The 14416-nt window shown below is 49.3% G+C and overlaps 1 protein-coding gene and 1 long non-coding RNA gene across 2 annotated transcripts; both read right to left on the minus strand.

Annotated features, from left to right (window-relative positions):
* Window positions 1-394: 394 nt before the first annotated feature.
* LOC119301683 (putative leucine-rich repeat receptor-like serine/threonine-protein kinase At2g24130) lies at window positions 395-3917 on the minus strand. Its single transcript, XM_037578673.1, has 2 exons — window positions 1021-3917; window positions 395-917 (listed from the first exon to the last, which is right to left on the minus strand). Exons 1-2 carry the CDS (start codon window positions 3587-3589, stop codon window positions 526-528), a joined length of 2961 nt encoding a protein of 986 aa, XP_037434570.1. The 5' UTR covers window positions 3590-3917; the 3' UTR covers window positions 395-525.
* Window positions 3918-4449: 532 nt separating this feature from the next.
* On the minus strand, window positions 4450-6650 carry LOC119297388. Its single transcript, XR_005145644.1, has 3 exons — window positions 6248-6650; window positions 6088-6181; window positions 4450-5100 (listed from the first exon to the last, which is right to left on the minus strand). It is a non-coding gene; the product is annotated as an uncharacterized LOC119297388 (long non-coding RNA).
* Between the last annotated feature and the right edge of the window lie 7766 nt (window positions 6651-14416).

A 14416-nucleotide genomic window follows, 5' to 3' on the forward strand; every position in this document is an offset into this window, starting at 1 on the left:
GGGTGCTGCACCGTTGTCCGTGTCATCGATCACCAGAGGAGTCGCCTCCTCTTTAGAGATGTCGAGCTTGCCGAGCGCTGGTTCCATCTGCGCCCGATCCGAGCGCGGTGAGAGAGCGCCGCTTCCTTGCTTCCCCTTGCCCGCACCTGATGTCGCCATCGTCGCCGGAACATGTGCGCGCCCCGCCGATGAGATCTGCGAGCGCTGTCAGAGTCGCCTAGACCTAGTCGCCGCAAGGGTTTTAGGGTTTCGGGTGTGTACACGGTACTAGGACAATATAGCCGTCACACTAAGCTAATCAGTTAATTACTTCCTGAACTTAATTCAGTCTATATAATTATAATAACCAAGCCTATGTACAAAGCTTAAATTACATCAAATCAGACACCTTGAAAGAATGATATACATACATCTTGTGATATTCAGAAGACCATCTACCTCGTTCAGAACCACATAAAGTCCTCACTACGCATACACAACGTATCCCTGTTAATTTATACTCCGTGGATGCGTAGCTTGCTACCGCTAAGCTAAGTCATCAATATCTTCGAATGTAGCGGTCGTGTCGCCGCCGAGGTGCCGCTTGAGCCGGTCCAGCTCGTTGGCGGCGTCCAGCATAGACGGCCGCGTGGACGCGGTCTCCTGGGTGCAGAGAATGCCGAGCTCCAGCAGCTCGCCGATGGCCGCGTCCGACATCCTCCTCACCTCAGGCGTCTGGTCCAGAACCATCCTGGCCAGCGCCTGGTCGACCACCGCGTCGGCCCGGCCGTGGTAGTGGCTCTTCACCCACTTGTGCAGGCTCAGCCCACCCTCGAACATGTCGTCGGTCGGCTTCTTCCTCGTTACCATCTCCATCACCAGAACGCCGAAGCTGTACACATCACCCATCGTCGTTGGGTTCGAGCCGTAGCCATACTCTTCAGACCATCGACCAAAAACCACTCAGAAGTCAGAACTCAGAGCATGTGAACTCATCACGAGGATAGCTTGTGATTTAACTTTTGGCAGTGTGTGGTTTACCTGGAGGAATGTATCCGATGGAACCGCACAGCATGTTGGCGGTGGAGGCACCGACGTCGGCCGGGTTGGCCACACCACCAACGCTCATGACCAGCCGGGAAATGCCAAAGTCAGACACGAGCGCGGTCATGTCGTCGTTGATGAGGACGTTGCTTGGCTTAAGGTCACAGTGGATGACCTTGACTGGTGAGTGGTGGTGCAGGTAGGCCACCCCCTCGGCGATGTCGCTGCAGATGTTGACACGGTGCACCAGGCTGAGCTCGGCCGGAGGCCCAGCATAGAGGCACCGCTCGAGGCTACCCTTCGCCATGAAGGGCAGGACCAGCGCCTTGAAGTCCGCCAGGCTGCATACCGTGATGATCCGCATGAGGTTCCGGTGGCGGATGCGCTTCAGGACCTGGCACTCCTGGCTGAAGCTCTTGATCGAGTTCCCTGACTGGAGCTGCAGCACCTTCACGGCAACCATGGTGCCGTCCCGCAGCGTGCCGCGGTACACGCGGCTGTAGCTGCCTGCTCCGACCAGCCGGTCTGCACTAAACTCCTGTGTCGCCTCAACCAACTCTTGGTACGTGATCCGCGGGTACTTATACTTCATGACCAGCGACAAGCCTCCGCTGCGTCGGCCCCTGAACATGTCTTCCTGCACAGCAGCTAACCAATCCTGGATCTTCCAGGCACCAACCGCGCAGAGGATTGTCAGCACGGCGGCGCAGACGCACATCACGACCAAATACTTCCGGGACTGATACCATGGGCGGTGCCTTTGGCAGTTGCGCCTCACCACCGAGCCGCAGAGCCGTGGGTTGCCAATGTAGGACAGGAAGGTGAAGTCTGCAAAGACGCCGATGGTGGGCACATGGCCGACGAAGTCGTTGTACGACAGGTTGAAATGTTTCAGGCTGGTGCATTTTGTCAGGTTTGCAGGGATCTCTCCGTTCAGGGAGTTGTGGGATACGTCCAGGTTTTTCAGGTCGTTGAGGAGGTCGAAGGACGATGGTAGGACGCCGGTGAGCGAATTGTGCGACAGGTCGAGGACCTCCAGCTCGCGGCAGAGTCCAAGCTGTGGAGAGATCGTGCCTGTGAAGTTGTTCCAGGACAGGTCAATCGCTTGCACCTGTTGCATGTCACCGAGCCCCCGCGGCAGCTCACCTCTGATCTGGTTGTGTGACAGGTTGAGAAATATAATGTTGGTGCCAGAGACCATGTATGGTACCTCTCCGGTCAAGCTGTTGTTTGAGAGGTCAAGGTGGAGCAAGCGCATGCATTCGGCAAGGCGGTTTACCGGTATCTCCCCGGAAAGCTGGTTGTTCTGCAGGTAGAGGTTGACAAGCCCGGTCCCGATGCCGCTCAGGATGCTCCCCGACAGCGCATTGCCTGACAGATCCAGCTCGCCGAGGCTTGTCGCGTTGCCTATGCACGCCGGGATCATGCCCGTCAGGCCGTTGTTGGACAGGGAGAGGCGCTCGAGCTTCGGCAACGCGCAGATGGATGCCAGGACTGTCCCGTTCAGCTGGTTGCTTGAGAGGTTCATCAGCATGATGTTTATCATTTCGCCGATGTCTGCCGGGATCGGCCCCTGGATCTCGTTGAGCTCCAGGTTGAGGTGTGACATGTTTGGTGGGAGCAACGAGCCAAGCCAGCTTGGCAGCCGACCGCCCATCCCCACCGCGCCGGCCTCGATCTCCAGTATTTGGGAGCAGTTCGATACTGCGGCGAAGAAGGGCTCCAGGTTGGTGTTGCCGTCGTGGCTCGAGAACCGGTAGTTGTTGGACAAATGCAGGTACTTGAGCTGCTGCTTGCCCGCTATGATGCCGGAGGGGAGCTCGTCGGCGAGCGAGTTGTCCTCCACATCCAGCAAGTATAGATACGTGCAGTTAGCGAGCCACCATGGTAGTTTTCCGGTTAGCCTGTTGGAGTAGAGGTTGAGAAAAAAAATGTTCTCCGAGGCTTCCAGGGGAATCTCGCCGGATAGATCGTTGTTGCCGAAGTCGACCACACTTAGAATGGTGCAGTTCTTGAAGAGAACGGCCGGGATAGGGCCTGAGAGCTGATTATCCTTGAGGAAGAGGAAACCCAAGCTTACCAGCTCAGAGAGGGACAGCGGTATGCCGCCGCTGAGCTGGTTGTGGCCGAGGTCGAGGACTTCGAGGCCGCGGAGGTTGGAGAGCTCGGCCGGGATCTGCCCTGCGAGGAAATTGCGAGACATGTCAAGGCTTTTGAGGCGCGTGAGGTTACCCATGACCGGCGGCACGGGGCCAGAGATGTTCATGTCGCCTAGGGAGAGGCCGGTGACGTGCTGCCGCCTCCAGTCGCAGGCGACGCCGGTGAGGCCGCAGACATCGTCATTGGACTCGTTCCAGTCGGCCAGAGCCGACGGCGACGGCAAGGTGAGCGATCGTTTCAATGCCAGGAGCGTGGCCTTCTCCTGTAGCAGCACTTGCCACCGACGCTGCTGCCGGACGATCGTCCCAGCCCGCCGCTCACCCATCGCAACGGCCATGGCATGGAAGCGTGTGAGGTGGAGGAGGAGGAGAATGGCCGCGAGCTTGACGGCCATGGGAGCCCTCATGCTTTACTGGGAAGGCATGCAGCCAGTGATGGACTATGGGAGGTAGCTTGGACCTCGGAGCTAGCTAAGTGTTCTACATGGCGGTAGCATCTCCGGTGACTTCTCTATAGGCTCGACCTCGATGTACTAGAGATGGATCAGAAAGGATGCAGCAGCAGGTTGCAGAAAATATGGACTGGGGACGAGGATAGACGGATGGAGAATGAGGTGACAGCGACCGGCGAAAAACAAATGCTTGCAACGCAAAGGCTGTGCCACCTGCAATCGAAGAGGAAATCCATTAAAGGTCGAGCCGGCGAAATCAACTTGATCGCCCGTCCCTTCTGGCTGGCCGGCCAGCGCTTAAATATCGTATGTCATTGAATTAAGGATCGGTTGGTTAAATCAGAGACGACCGACTCACTGACTGACAGCGAATGCAGGGTCATTTTGTCGAATTTCCAAAAGGATTGCAAGACTTTTGTCTTAGTCCTGACGTAACCTTCGTATACACGACCGAGGTTGATTAGATTAGTATAGGATGGTGGGCTGGAAGAATCCGTTGATTGATGACCGACCGAGTGGAGCAAGAATGAGATCCCGACCGGCGACCGGGACGTCGCGGATTCGGCTTCGGAACCCGCCAGCCCGCCGGGGAGCAACAATCAGCGACCCAGCGGTTCTAGCTAGCCAACAACACTTATTCTCCGGCTTTGAATTTCCTAGCCATTTCATTTCTTGCGTTCAGTACGTACAGTACAAGGTAGGTAGAATAACCAAAGAGAACAAAGACGACCTTGTAGCACACCACTCGGTCGGTCGTCAATCAACGGATTCTTCCAGCCCACCAGCCTATACTAATCTAATCAACCTCGGTCGTGTATATGAAGGTTACGTCAGGACTAAAACAAAAGTCTTGCGATCCTTTTGGAAATTCAACAAAATGACCCTGCATTCGCTGTCAGTCAGTGAGTCGGTGGTCTCTGATTTAACCAACCGATCCGTCCAGCAGGCCTGGCCAGTAGTAGTAATTCAATGACGTCAGAAGGGACGGGCGATCAAGTCGATTAGGCCCAGCTCGACCTGTAATGGATTTCTTCTTCGATTGCAGGTTGCACAGCCTTTGCGTTGCAAGCATTTGTTTTTCTCCTTTTTCCCCTAACTGATTTGTTTGTGCGTCGGCTATGATTGCCCAGTGCACGATAAGTGGGTGCAGGCAGTGGGAAAGCCACCGGAGACGGCTCGGCACTTCAACTTCGGCAGCGCGCACTCGCGCCAGTAGCCCAATATGGCTGGGGTTATCTGTCTCGGGAAATACTGTACTGTTGTGGTGCTTTGCCAAGAGGATCCCCTTGCGTACCGACCGAGTTATTAGTTAATCTGAACACTACTTTAGGAGCGTGTGTACACAGATCTGCAGTAAGTTGAGCATGATAAAGCTAGAGTGAGCCAACCTGGTTATGTATTGACTGTGTGCACCAATCCATGCCTCCATGCAGAAGCCGGGCGCCACCATCCAAAAAAGCCAAGCTCTGTAAAAAAATTACTATCTGGTTAGTTTAAACCTGAACCAATTCATGCCGAGCAGCTCCACATATGTGCAGTTATAGATGTCAAATTTTGCATGTGTGTAACAAACAGAAGCACAAACAGAAATTCTACTCACTTAACCACACAAAGCTGGGTCATCTCAACTATCTGGTTTCAGGCTAACATCCACCAGAGAGGAGCAGAGTAGCGGGGCATCTATCGTGCACACGCCATCTCTGTTCAGAGAAAAGCCACATTTTTCGCAACCCAGGCATGTGATTCATGAACAAACTTTTCAACAGTCTGGCCCCATCATGCAATATTGCAATTGCAGATTTTTAGTACTACTACTAGTAAAGTTCAACCTACAAGTGTGACCTATGCTGTTATGCACGAGCTAGGGGTGGGCCAGAAAGCTTAACCTATGAGACCTTGTTTATACATAGGTAGCCCAAAAACAATGTCTAAGGCTGTTATTAAATGAGTAGTTAGGTGCATCATGACTGCCCTTTCAACCAAAATCAAGTGGGGCACTCTTGAGGTGTTTCATTTGCTCCATGATGCTTACTTCCCTCTGGAACAAACAAGATGTTCAGTTTGTAGATGTCTGGCACTGTTCCATCTTCCCTGATATGCAGGATACCAAGCAGATTGTGTTAGTTGTTTGCACTGCTAGTTTTTTCAGATAAACTGTTTGTCCTGCTAGTTTCACACCATTCCCATGTAAAGTAGAAGGACAAGATAAGTAGCAGAGATAGATAGAGGCTTCTGTATTGCTCTATGTGCATGCCAAACTGTAAATAAGTACAGCGGGGCACTTTTTTTCCTAACACTCGAATCACTTGAGACTGAGGATATGCAGTGAAGCCTCTAGAGCCGAGCACTAGCAATAGCTCACGAAACTAAACTATTGCCAGTTGAGATGATCCGTTGATCTTTTTAGCAATGCCTAGAGAAAATGCCATGCCACCATCTATCATAATTCTGACCTTTTTAATTGAAGTTATCCATAGCCGGCACCGGGTGAATGGGCTTCGGTCTGCTGTCGCCTTCTTCAGAAGGAGCACACGACCTCTGTATTTCCTGCCTCAAAATGTAATTGATCAGACAAGGTTCCCGAGATAATGGAAAACATTGTACACGGCCTACCTCATGCGAGGAGGAGGTGCATCAGGCATGCTCGCAGTCGCCGCCCCTACCCTTTGAATCATCTAGCGCAAGCCTCAGCCTGATTTGCGCAATAATGCCAATCCTCTGGGGCCAGGTTAGCATCTCTGGTTTTCAGAAAGTTGTCTCCACAAACAACGCTGCACATGATCCTAGTAGGCAAGCATCCGGAGGTAGCCGGCATCGGGATCAGCAGGCGGTGCAAGTGCTGGGCTGTGCCGCGCATTTGCACGAGCAGGTGGTGGGCGCGCGGGTGCCCAGCCGGTGGCAGACAAGACAACCAGGAGATCACAGGCTGTACAGCTACAAATCCATGAAGAGGGCCTCCGATCGCGCCACAGTTGGCCCGCGCCGATGGTGCCGCCCGGCGCGGCCGTCGTGCTCCCCACCGTCGTCGGGTTTGAGTGGGATTTTCCCCTCTCATTTTTTTCTAATGGCGTGGGGTTTGAGTGGGAACGGAAATTGCAGTACGACGGCTGGAGAGCGGGCGACAGGGAAGTTCGGTCGGTGGAGACGTAAGAGTTTCTATTGGGTCCATAACCCATTGGGCCTTATATTTGTTTTCCCTTTTTAGGAGTACATAAGTTCAGAATTGGGCCTTATATTTGTTTTCCCTTTTTAGGAGTACATTTGTTCAGAATTGGGCCTTATGTTCAGAATTTCATCAGCAAAATGTTTCAAAAAAAAAGGGTCGTCAGCAAAATGATACGTACTCCACTAGAAAAATCGAAATCACCAGTTAAGGGTCGTCAGCAAAATGACACACCTTCTCAAATGCTGACAAGTGTGTGTGTCATTTGTCGCAACTTGTGAGTTTTTTTTTCTTGTAAATTCGTTTATTCAAAATATTTTATCTATTGAACCGTGCGTCCAAATCCTGAATAGTTTTCATCGTTGATTTTTTGCCTGAGATTTTCGAAAGTAGATCCCATGTTAATAAGTTCTGATAAACATTTTTTCACAAAAAAGAGGAAAATCCATATACTGGAAAAAAGGGAGACAAAAAATCAAAAAAGAAAAGAAAAACAAAATCCAAAAAAATGAAAACAAAAAAATGGATACGAAAAAAGGGAAGAAAAATCAGAGCCCGGAAGCATGGTTGCAGTTTTTCACTTTTTCGAGAACACAACTTTGCTTCTCGGGTAAGCAAATATGTGCTTCTCGTGAAAGCACTTTTTTTTGCGAGAAAGACAGTCATGGAAACAAATGTGTGCTTCCATGAAAAGCAAACATGTGCTTCTTGTGAAAGTACAATTTCTTTACTTTTCGAGAAGCACAATTCATGGTAAATTGTGCATCTCATGAAAGCTCCACAAGAAGCAAGAAGCACATTTTTTTCCCAAGAAGCAAAGCACAAATGTTTTTTTCCTCAAGAAACACAATTGTGCTTCGCAAAAAAAAATCTCAAAAAACCTCGGAAAATTCAGGCGAGAATCGAAAACCCCCGTGTAGCTCCCGAAAACACATACAAAAAAATAAAAAAATAAAATTCAAAGAGAGCACCTAACACACGACACATGGTGGCGACTGGACGCACCACTTGGTGCGCTCACAGGTCACAGAAGTGATCCATGCGGCTTTTATTAGGGGTAACCTGTAGATAGTTGCTCTGAAAAAAGTTAGCAAAATGATACTTTTTTTTCTGAAAAATTAGACCTTGATTGCTACAGAAAGTTACTTATTTTTGAAAGCATGCCATATGTCAATCCCAGTATAAGCTAAAAAAGGTTATCCCAGATCTGTTTTGAATACATGAAGCATGTCCATCATGTCAAAGCTGGGTGCCTCAACCTGGCACGACATGTCAAATTGTTAATGATGTAATACTTGACACGGTCCAGGACTGACACATTTTATTCCCATGTCAAGATCAGCGGCGACATGATAAAGAGAAGTCTGAGTGGCGCTCCAATGACAGTATCCTGCGTTGCCTTCCATCTTCCATCCCTGGCTGTCACGGAACCCCGGCTATCCATAACCGGCCAGCCTTCATTCAGGTCACGATCGACTGCACGAGCGCAGCCTCCGGCCGATCGGGGTAAGTAGCCAGAGCTGATGATTGGAATTTTTGAAGTTTGAGGTGATGACTGATGAAGCGGCGGACGCACTCGTGCATCCATCCTGCACCGGCTGGCATGCACGTCTGCGGCATTATGGCCGGACCGGCGCTCATCATGGTTGCTTGCCGCCTTTGATTGTTTGCTTTGCACGTACGTTTGTGCTACAGCTATGGTACTATAGCGGTACGTATAGTTGCGGAATAGCTGCGTCAATTAAGAGGCCATATGTACGTACTAATCGTAGCGTTATGCACGCACGTTGCTTATTCTTAAACTCTGACGATCTATTGCTCAGCCGTTACGCATTAGTATCGGGATGTACGGCTGTACCCAGGCCGTGCAACCAGCAGGACGCACGCCCACGCGGCACCCACCCTTGTTTGGCCCTGCAAACATCTCTAACCGTTCATACCATTTTCTCTTTGAGAAGCTTATCTTTTTTTTATCTTGACGAATACACCTGAAGCTCTCTTTCTTGAGAATACACCTGAAGCTCTCATCCGGTCCCGGCATACAGTGGAGAGACGGGGCTGCCGGTGAAAATCGTGCTATGACTCGGGTCATGGCGGGCGATGGCGGTGTTTTTGCGTCGTTATCTTATTGAAGACCAGTGGCGGAGCTACACTTGAAAAGCTGGGTGGGCCAAACTGAAGGGAATTCTAACTAGTTTACTCTTACAGCCCATTTTCATCTCATATCCTAGGGAATTACCACTGAGCTGGGCGGGCCATGGCATAGTTTTGCTTGGCTGGCGGAGCCAGGAATTTGCTGTTGGGTATTCTTTTAATTTTTTTTATGCCAAAGCAATACAATAGACCAATAAATGTACAGCAAGATGATAATATTAATGACTAAATGACCATATATCGATAATAGTAGCAAAATATCATTGTCGCAATATCTCTAACAATTAAGAAAAATTACAAATAGCAAAGGAAATTACAATATAACTTTACGATCCCCTTTCTGGAAGAGATTAATGACATCCTTATCTTTCACTTGCCTGAAGAATTCTCTCTCAACGAATGTAACCAAGCAATTGTTCAAATATTCATCACCCATTTTGTTTCTTAGTGAATTCTTCACGTATTTCATCGAGGAAAATACCCTCTCAACGCTAGCAGTGGCAACCGGAAGAATGAGAACCAACTTAAGAAGCTTGTAAACAATATAATATTGTTCATTCTTTCTTGTCTCAACCATCAAAACTGAAAGGTCACATAGATTCTTCAACTTGCTAAACCTTTTATCCTTACGCACATGAGAAATGAACATGCTTAATTGCCATGGAAGTCTTGACAATTCATCATTTGTGAAATCCTTGGCATAAAACTTTCTAGCAAGCCTAACCAACTTCTCTTTATCATAAGCAGCAAATGAATCACGTGGACTGAATGCTGCCATGCAAGTAAGTAGTTCAGTGTTTACCTCATCAAATCTTGCATTCAGCTCTTGAAGTTGCCTATCAATGACACCCACAAACATTTCAACCTTGAAGCGTTGGTAATTCTTTGCGCCATTGAAGAACCCTCTTCTTGGTCTCCCAGCAGGATAGTAAGGAGCCTCCATGTCAACAACTTTGATCTTGTGCTTTACACAAAAAGAAGTGACATTCTGAAGAAAATCATTCCACCCTTCATCTTCTCGCAAGCATTGCAAGTGTAGCTTTGTGAGATCAACAATCTCCATAGCATTAACAATATCTTGATCTTTCTTTTGCAAAGCTCTACTCAAGTCATCGGTGTATTCAAATATTTCTTGCATCAAGTGTGCCATGAAAACAAATTCAAATGTCTGAAATGATGTCAACATAGTCATTGCTGCTACTGCCTCTGTGCCATTATACTCTTTTGCAATCCTTATGAGAACACGCCTTATTGCCGGATACATAGAGATAACATGGTTGACAGTCTTGTAGTGAGAGCCCCAACGAGTATCACATGGCCTTCCAATACCCATTTCTTGATTCAAACCCGTCCCGGTTTCTACTTCTTCCAACTCTAATGCAGCAATAAGTTCCTCAGCTTGAGCTATTCGAAGCATTCTCATCTTTTTACAAGAATAGCCTAGAACATTTAGCAAACATGCCAGCTGTTGAAAGAACCAATTACAATCACCACTCTCCTTTGCAACAGCAACAAGAGTTAATTGTAGTTGATGGGCAAAGCAATGGACATAATAGGCATAAGGAGACTCATCCATAATTAGTTTCTTCAGGCCATTAGCATTACCTTTCATATTGCTAGCCCCATCATATCCTTGCCCACGGACCATTGCAAAGCTCAGATTGTATGTCATAAGCATGTCCTCAATTGCATTTTTAAGTGTCAAAGAGGAAGTGTCTTCAACATGGGCAAGACCAAGAAATCTCACAACTATCCTTCCTTTCTTATCCACATAACGCAAGCAAACAGCTAGTTGTTCATTTTGGTACATATCACTAGACTCATCTGCAAGTACTGCAAAATGTCCACCATCAAGATCTTCAATGACTAGTTTAGTAGTCAGCTTGGCACAACATTTGATCAACTCTTGTTGTATATCATGGCAAGTCATCTTACAATTTTGTGGAGCATTCTTTAGAACCACCCTATCAACCTCTTCAAAGTTTCCTGCTAGCCAATTTAAAAGCTCAAGGAAATTTCCTTTATTTAGTGAGTCATCACTTTCATCATGTCCTCTAAATGCCAAACCTTGGTGCAATAGGAATCTTAAACACTTGAGTGTCCATGTCACACGGAGCTTATATAGAACCTTGTATTGTGTGGTGTTTGAAGCAATGGACTCCCTAATTGATGTTGTAGGTGTAGTGAACATATCATACTTTTCTTGAGCTTCAGCGTGAGCACTACTAACAGCACCAATATGCCTCTTCAATCGAGCTTTCAAGTTCCAATTATTAAACCCACCGTTCACAAATGCATCTCCTCCGGGACTTTTTGTTTTATCCTTGAACAAGTAGCAAACAAAGCAGAAAGCAGCCTCTTCTTGCACACTATACTCAAGCCACTTGTGATCCTTAAACCAAGTAGGGCAAAAGCGACGGGGATGTCCACTAAAATCTCTGATCTCAAACTTATGATCCTTTGGTTGACAAGCACCCAAGTCAATGTATCTCCTTCTAACTCTATCTTGGTCATTGGCATGATACGAAGATATGGGAAGTCGCTTGCCGGGGTCACGTTCCAGAGCTGCCAAATCTGCTTCAAATTGGGGCATTGATTCATCATCTTCATCGACCGCTTCATCATCTTCTACAATTGGGGTTGTCTCCCTCTCCGGTTGCGGAGCTTCGTCATGTCTTTGCACTAGTGCTAGCTGCAGATTGCTCTCAACCTCAACAGAAAGAGAAGTTGGTGTGGATGTAGAAGTTATTTTCCTTGTCTTTGAAGATTTGTCCCACATTTCAAATATGCTAACATTCTTCTTCTTCATCTGCATGACAATCACATAAGCAGAATAAAAATCAGTGGCAGTGACAATCAAATATGCAGCAAATGAATCAAGTAGCAATCATGTATGATCATATGCAGCAAATGGATCAGAATTCAATTTAAATTTACAAGCACTTACTGAACTATCTACAGATTTGTTAGAAACAGAGGGAAAGAAACAGAGGAAGTGAGGAACCGAGGCCGGACCTGCTGCCTGCTGCTGCTGGACGGCGCTGTCACCGGACCTGCTGCCTGTTTCTGCTGGACGGCGCTGAAGCGAGCACCGAGGCCGGTAGCCGCCGCCGCGCTGGGGAACAGGGGAAGCTGGAGGCGGACTGGCGGCCTCGCGCCTGGCGGAGCCGCGGAGGAGAGGGTCGGACGGAGGGGAGGGGAGCTGGGGTCTGGGGAGGGAGATGGCCGGTGTGGAGGGGAGGAACTGAGGAAGAGGCGAGAGGAGAAGGCCGGCCGCTGGACCAGAATCGCTCGCCGCTGCCGGACAGCCGGAGCCTCAGCTAGCGCTAGGTTAGGGAAAGGGGATTCGAGAAAGAACGTGCTCGCTGCTCGGTCGGTCTGCTACTCGCGCGCGAGACCAGACGTCCGCTCACTCCTGTCTGGCGCCCCGCGTCGCTGGCTCGCTACGTCGCTGTGTTTGGGCTGGGCCAAGTCAGTCTACGTATATTGATATATGTAGTAATTTTTTTTTGCACACAATTCTTTGGTATTCCAGGGAATACCCAAGAATACCCCCAGCTCCGCCACTGGCCGTAGCTCCGCCAGTGTTGAAGACATCGCCTCTGCAGATTCTGTCGACTTGCTTGCGCTGCTCTGGATGAAAACCTTGATCCGGAGTTTCCGGATCGGACAATGGTGGTGCTTTTGGGGCGTCGTTTTCCCTCATGGGGGCATCATTTTTTGAGCAGCAGCTGGATGCAGGATCAGAGGACGGATTCTTTGGTGGAGCGGTGCGAGATCTCACTCATTGATGGCGGCGGGTCTCGGCGGCATGGCGATGTGGTGACTCTGCGTCCGATGCGCGGAGATGGACTCGCGCAGGAGGGTGACGCGGTCTGGCGTCGTGGTGGCGTCGACGACAGCTAGACCGAGCAACGTAGATGCAGCAGTACAGCTCTGAAGATGGATTGGTGGCAGGTGGCTGCGGCGGCCTCAAACCCGGCAGGCGTCCTGGTTGAGGAGTGCGCCGGACTAGTAGGTGACCCATACCCGACAGGCGTCCTGGATGAGACCTCAGGTCTTAGATGTTAGGTTTGGCTGCGAGGTCTGTTTGGTACTAGGTCAGACTATCAGCATCCCTTCATCTCTTAGATAGGAATAGCGACACTTTTATTGTCTAGACGGTTGCTTCAATCTTACTATTGTATGACTTTGTAAGGTCTTATGTGAATAATTAATAAAGTGGCTGCATGCATCATCCAGATGCAAAGGCCGGGGGTCTTCCTACATTAAAAAAAAACACCTGAAGCTCCATGCCGGATAGTTTCGAAAACTAATCGAACGGAAAGGATTTGACGATCTCCCACAAACCAAGTAAAGGATCGATAATAATAATTAGCATAAAAATGGCCCAAACAATTATAAAGTCTACAAAAATCATCACTTTTATATAGTACAAGTTTCCAGAAGAAAAGTGTACTACTGAAAATACCACTGGTACAGCACCGCACCGTAGCCGCCGCTACAGTCCACGCACTTCATGCTCCTGCGCCTGCCGGCGAATCTGTCCGTATCTGAAGCCACTTCCCCGCTCCATACGTGCGCCGCTCGACGCCACGCCGCTTGGAAGGCCGGACCCGGACCACGAGCTAGCTCGTGCAGAGTGACCAGACCCCGACAGGACCGCCGCGTCGACGTCCGCGCCCACAGGCCATGTGCGCGCTCCGGCGCACGGGCCGGCAGGGCGCGCCCCGCGCGGGGCGCCCTGTCGAAACGGCCAACGTGACGGTAGCCGGTAGGCGAGACGCCGCGGTCTCGCTCGCCCGCGCCCGACGTGGCCACGACCAACGATGGCAACCGCTTCTGAATCTTCCGCCGCGGTTGTGGCGGGAGAGAGGCGCGCGCGTAAAGCTTGGTGGAGGAGTACGAATGGAGTACTGCCCAAAAGCAAGAGGGACACGTACGAGTACGAAGGATGGTAGCGCTCCACTCTCCACCGGTCGATGTACGCCTAGCGAAGCAAACGTACGAGTAGGAAGGATAGTAGCGCTCCACTATCCACCGGTCGATGTGCGCCTAGCGAAGGACACGTACGATTTGATCTCGGATTTTAATCACACATCCATATTTCAAACTGTAACTTGGATTGGAAAAACTAAAACATTTTCAAACTTTTTTTTAATAGTCGGATTGCTTTTTTTTAAAAAAAAAACTTTCAATCTATTCATCAATTGTCCAAGTAGTACTCCCTCTATTCACTTTTGTAAGACGTTTAAGACAGCTAATTAAATTGTTTTAGGTGTTGTCTTAAATGTCTAAAACGTCTTACAAAAGTGAACGGAGGGAATACAAAGAACACCAAAAGTAAAAATTACATCCAGATTCTTAGACCACCTAGCGATAATAATGGTCCAACTCGAAGTGAGCCGCCGTCGACAATAATGGTCCCCAACCCGTGATAGTCCTGGGGCGCCTTTGCAGCCCCG

The sequence above is a fragment of the Triticum dicoccoides genome, chromosome 5A (genome assembly GCF_002162155.2).
Source record: "Triticum dicoccoides isolate Atlit2015 ecotype Zavitan chromosome 5A, WEW_v2.0, whole genome shotgun sequence".
Lineage (NCBI taxonomy): Eukaryota > Viridiplantae > Streptophyta > Magnoliopsida > Poales > Poaceae > Triticum > Triticum dicoccoides.